Below are 6,000 nucleotides of genomic sequence, written 5' to 3' on the forward strand. Positions count from 1 at the left end.
CAACTCCAGTCCTCCAGTCCCCCAACAGCCCAACTCCAGTCCTCCAATACCCCAACAGCCCATCTCCAGTCCTCCAGTCCCCCAACAGCCCAACTCCAGTCCTCCAGTCCCCCCAACAGCCCAACTCCAGTCCTCCAGTCCCCCAACAGCCCAACTGCAGTCCTCCAGTCCCCCAACAGCCCAACTCCAGTCCTCCAGTCCCCCAACAGCCAAACTCCAGTCCTCCAGTCCCCCAACAGCCCAACTCCTCCAGTCCCCAACAGCCCAACTCCAGTCCTCCAGTCCCCCAACAGCCCAACTCCTCCAGTCCCCCAACAGCCCAACTCCAGTCCTCCAGTCCCCCAACAGCCCAACTCCTCCAGTCCCCCCAACAGCCCAACTCCAGTCCTCCAGTCCCCCCAACAGCCCAACTCCTCCAGTCCCCCCAACAGCCCAACTCCAGTCCTCCAGTCCCCCAACAGCCCAACTCCAGTCCTCCAGTCCCCCAACAGCCCAACTGCAGTCCCCCAACAGCCCAACTCCAGTCCTCCAGTCCCCCCAACAGCCCAACTCCTCCAGTCCCCCCAACAGCCCAACTCCAGTCCTCCAGTCCCCCAACAGCCCAACTCCTCCAGTCCCCCCAACAGCCCAACTCCCAGTCCCCCAACAGCCCAACTCCAGTCCTCCAGTCCCCCAACAGCCCAACTCCTCCAGTCCCCCCAACAGCCCAACTCCTCCAGTACCCCCAACAGCCCAACTCCTCCAGTCCCCCCAACAGCCCAACTCCTCCAGTACCCCCAACAGCCCAACTCCTCCAGTCCCCCCAACAGCCCAACTCCTCCAGTACCCCCAACAGCACACGTGATTCAACTTGTCAACTTGTCATCAAGCCCTCAATGAGTTGAATCAGGTGAGTTTGTCCTCCAGGGCTACAACAACAATGTGTACTGTTGGGGTACTGGAGGACTGGAGTTGGGCTGTTGGGGGGACTGGAGGACTGGAGTTGGGCTGTTGGGGGGACTGGAGGACTGGAGTTGGGCTGTTGGGGGACTGGAGGACTGGAGTTGGGCTGTTGGGGGACTGGAGGACTGGAGTTGGGCTGTTGGGGGACTGGAGGACTGGAGTTGGGGCTGTTGGGGGACTGGAGGACTGGAGTTGGGCTGTTGGGGGACTGAGGACTGGAGTTGGGCTGTTGGGGGACTGGAGGACTGGAGTTGGGCTGTTGGGGGACTGGAGGACTGGAGTTGGGCTGTTGGGGTATAGGAGGACTGGAGTTGGGCTGTTGGGGGGACTGGAGGACTGGAGTTGGGCTGTTGGGGTATAGGAGGACTGGATTTGGGCTGTTGGGGGGTACAGGAGGACTGGAGTTGGGCTGTTGGGGGACTGGAGGACTGGAGTTGGGAAACACTGGGCTAGTGTGTCTGTGTGTTGAGAAGAGGGATCATGTGGTGAGGGAATAGGACTCATATACAGGCATAAATAAAGTTATATATATATAAATAAATAAAGCATAGACAGAAAGACAGAGAGTTGTTCTTAGTCAGACTGTTTTGGTGTAGCCTGACCTCTTTTCTGTGTTATCTTATCTGGACTTCTGCTTTCATATTGAGTCACAGAGAGCAGAGGTAGCTCAGCTCCTTCCTCATCACAATACCTCCCCAACCTAGAGCACGCTCTAAACTTCCTTACCTGGAGCACGTTCACTCACCGCCTTTCAATGTGTGTTGCATTATGGGTATAAAAATTGTCCACTTGAGACGACACGTCGACTGCATGACCTTTACAACAACCATGTGATCAAAGGTTATGGAAATGTCTGCGGTTCTCCTCACCAACTGCGACTTGGAAGTCGGAACCACAGCATTGTGGGAGACAACCTTCTTCTGTATTTTTTGGAAGCAAAAGGCGCCACGTGCTCATTAATGGTTGATGTCGCCACCTATCATTGGTTATTATCATTACATGTTCAGTGTTTATAATCATTAATAATATAATAATGTGTTTTGGGTGGATGACTATTTAGAGCTGAAATACATCTTCATCTTCAGATCATTACAATCCAATTACATAGGCCCCACATGTGATCCACATTTCTAACATACATGAATGAAATATCCTACATACGACAATATAGCTAATGTACTTATCTCGATGTTACTGTAATGCTGTGTCCCATGTTATAGCCTACCATTTGTCTTGTCTGTTATATTGTTGTCACCAAAACAAATTCAAAATGTGTTGATTGTCTTTTGAGTGTGAATAAAACTGAATACATATTATAGGCTACACATCGGGTTATTGTAGGAGATTTCTACACTGGCAATTTAGAGGCTTAATCTGTGTCCGGGAAACCGGCCCTTAATGACCAAGTACCCCAGACACCAGTCGTGGGTTCAATACCAAGTGCATTCGACTGCTTGGCATATTGTTTACTCAGTATGTGAACTGGTGTACATGTAGTTTAATCCTGTTCACGTTGTTTACCCAGTATGTGAACCGGTGTACATGTATAGTTTAATCCTGTTCATGTTGTTTACCCAGTATGTGAACTGGTGTACATGTATAGTTTAATCCTGTTCATGTTGTTTACCCAGTATGTGAACTGGTGTACATGTATAGTTTAATCCTGTTCATGTTGTTTACCCAGTATGTGAACTGGTGTACATGTATAGTTTAATCCTGTTCATGTTGTTTACCCAGTATGTGAACTGGTGTACATGTATAGTTTAATCCTGTTCATGTTGTTTACCCAGTATGTGAACTGGTGTACATGTAGTTTAATCCTGTTCATGTTGTTTACCCAGTATGTGAACTAATGTACATGTGTAGTTTAATCATTTTCTGTACAGTGAATATTTTGTCCTTCATGCGATTGAATCAAATTCTGTTCTTTTACATACTTACTGACGAAAGCAACATGAAGGTTGAGAATTAAATAAATACACTGCAGGCTGTCGTGATGCTGACTATCAATCATTTGCCATACAGTAAGCATCTTTGTGGACTCCATTTAATCACACCTGTTACAATTCCGTGTTGCACAATCACAAATAATGAGGAAGGTACAAGGACGTGAAGTAATGGAAAACAACAGAGCATATCCCATATGCTGCAAAAAAAAAAAACACCTATACGTTGTCGTTCTAGTAGCCTATCCAATCACTACCTGGTTATATTTTTTAGAAAACCATTAAAATACAAAAAAAAAACAAGTCTTGTGAATGCTTGGGATATTTATTCCTTGGACCATGTTGATCATGTTCAGCTTCGGTGTAGGAGAAGTGGAATTTCGATAGCATCCACTTCATCTGCAATAACGAAGGCGAATGCCATGTCTGCCATTGTCGCGTTTCCTGGAAACAGCAGAAGTTGGCTGACTATGTACCTCCCCCAACTTTACTCCTCGACTTCCATCTGCAGTCGGCTCCTTTCGGAGGCTGCTGAGGGGGAGGACGGCTCGTAATAATGGCTGGAACGGAGTGAATGGAATGGCATCAAACACGTGCGTTTTGATGTTTTTGAAACCATTCCACTGATTCCGCTCCAGCCATTACCACGAGTACCATCCTCCCCAATTAAAGGTGCCACCAGGCTCCTGTGACTCAAACCCACCCAACACCTCATCTACCCCAATGATCGACCCTTTCCCTCCAAAGTGCCCTAGTATCTGCCGCCCTCTAGTGGATGAATGCAGTTTCGCATCACAGTGTCCACACGGGACTGGGCCCACATCCTCAAGATATGGTTGGGGTCAATTTCCATTTAAAAAATTCCAGTCAATTCAGGAAGTATGATGAACATCCAATTTCTCTCACATGCTTTTCAAAGAGGAACATTGGAATTTGGTTAACGTTCTGAGTTGACTGGAATTGAAATTAAGTGGACCCCAACCCTGATCCACAAAGCGTATTCATTACGATATAAAAAGCAAAACTGATCCTGGACCAGCGCTCCTACTCGGAGAGGTTTTGTGTTAACCAGTGGTGTTACTCCTTAGCGGGATCAAAACCCTGCGCCAAAGCACTTTGTGGAAGAATTGAGATTGGGCACTCCTTTCAGTACTCTCACCACAGCACATAAATTATATAATAGTAATATTGTCTGTTCTACTCGGTCTAATGCTATGGGTGTTGCATCCTTCAGTGCAACAGCAGCTATTCTCAGCCCTCCTATCAATAGATATGAGAACTATCTCATTGCTCCAACTCTCCTCCTCTCCTCTCAATGCTCATCTCTCCTCCTCCTCTCCTCTCACTGCCTCCTCTCCTCTTCTCCTCTCACTGCCCCTCTCTCCTCTCTCATCTCCTCTCCTCTCACTGCTCCTCTCTCCTCTCTCCTCCTCCTCAATCTCTCACTCCTCCTCTCGCCTCCTCCTCTCCTCTCACTGCTCCTCTCTCCTCCTCCTCCTCCTCCTCTCCTCTCACTGCTCCTATCCCCCCCCTCCTCTCCTCCTATCCTCTCACTGCTCCTCTCTCCTCCTCCTCCTCCTCCTCTCCTCTCACTGCTCCTCTCCTCCTCCTCTCCTCTCACTTCTCCTCTTCTCCCCCCTCCTCCTCCTCCTCCTCCTCTCCTCTCCTCTCCTCTCCTCCTATTACCTGCAGTCTGTGTTCCAGATCAGGGAAAGACGGAGCCGATTCCTCCACATCTTTTAACTCTGATTGAAGAAAGGAGACAAAGAGCATCAACTGGTTAATGAGATGATCAGATGATCAGAACAGAGCCTGGGGGTGCATCCCAACTGGTTAATGAGATGATCAGATGATCAGAACAGAGCCTGGGGGTGCATCCCAACTGGTTAATGAGATGATCAGATGATCAGAACAGAGCCTGGGGGTGTATACCAACTGGTTAATGAGATGATCAGATGATCAGAACAGAGCCTGGGGGTGCATCCCAACTGGTTAATGAGATGATCAGATGATCAGAACAGAGCCTGGGGGTGCGTCCCAACTGGTTAATGAGATGATCAGATGATCAGAACAGAGCCTGGGGGTGTATACCAACTGGTTAATGAGATGATCAGATGATCAGAACAGAGCCTGGGGGTGCATCCCAACTGGTTAATGAGATGATCAGATGATCAGAACAGAGCCTGGGGGTGTATACCAACTGGTTAATGAGATGATCAGATGATCAGAACAGAGCCTGGGGGTGCATCCCAACTGGTTAATGAGATGATCAGATGATCAGAACAGAGCCTGGGGGTGCATCCCAACTGGTTAATGAGATGATCAGATGATCAGAACAGAGCCTGGGGGTGCATCCCAACTGGCACCCTAATCCCTATATAGTCAACTATAATTGAAAAGAGCCAAGGGGATGGGGAGCCATTTGGGACCTAGGCTTGCGTTGTTGACCTGACATGTATTTCATAGCAGAGACCACAGTGTAATGTATACACCTGGTATGTAAGACTAGCTACACCCCAAGGGACCATTACACCTGGTATGTAAGACTAGTTACACCCTAAGGGATCGCTACAGAGCATAACAGCCCTGCTAACCCACTCCCTCCACTGTGACACCCAAGAGACTGGCCGAAGGTGAAAGACAGTGCTTTCCTTATCAGTCAGCCAGTCAGCCAGTCAATCAGCCAGTCAGCCAGTCAGCCAGTCAGCCAGTCAGCCAGTCAGCCAGTCAGCCAGTCAGCCAGTCAATCAGGCAGTCAGCTAGTCAGCCAGTCAATCAGCCAGTCAGCCAGTCAGCCAGTCAGCCAGTCAGTCAGTCAGCCAGTCAGCCAGTCAGCCAGTCAGCCAGTCAGTCAGCCAGTCAGCCAGTCAGTCAGCCAGTCAGCTAGTCAGCCAGTCAGGCAGCCAGTCAGCCAGTCAGCCAGTCAGCCAGTCAATCAGGCAGTCAGCCAGTCAGCCAGTCAGCCAGTCAGTCAGTCAGCCAGTCAGCCAGTCAGCCAGTCAGCCAGTCAGTCAGCCAGTCAGCTAGTCAGCCAGTCAGCCAGTCAATCAGCCAGTCAGCCAGTCAGCCAGTCAGCCAGTCAGTCAGCCAGTCAGCCAGTCAGCCAGTCAGT

At 49.4% G+C, this 6,000-nt stretch overlaps 1 protein-coding gene across 1 annotated transcript in view; it reads right to left on the minus strand.

Annotated features, from left to right (window-relative positions):
* Positions 1–6,000, minus strand: part of map3k7cl (map3k7 C-terminal like) — a 46,781-nt gene that overhangs the window by 24,355 nt on the left and 16,426 nt on the right. The window contains exon 3 of the mRNA XM_041850273.2: positions 4,575–4,633. Coding sequence (XP_041706207.1) covers positions 4,575–4,633 — 59 coding nt within the window. The remainder of the gene's footprint in view (positions 1–4,574; positions 4,634–6,000) is intronic.

This window comes from Coregonus clupeaformis, chromosome 27 (genome assembly GCF_020615455.1).
Source record: "Coregonus clupeaformis isolate EN_2021a chromosome 27, ASM2061545v1, whole genome shotgun sequence".
Taxonomy (NCBI): domain Eukaryota; kingdom Metazoa; phylum Chordata; class Actinopteri; order Salmoniformes; family Salmonidae; genus Coregonus; species Coregonus clupeaformis.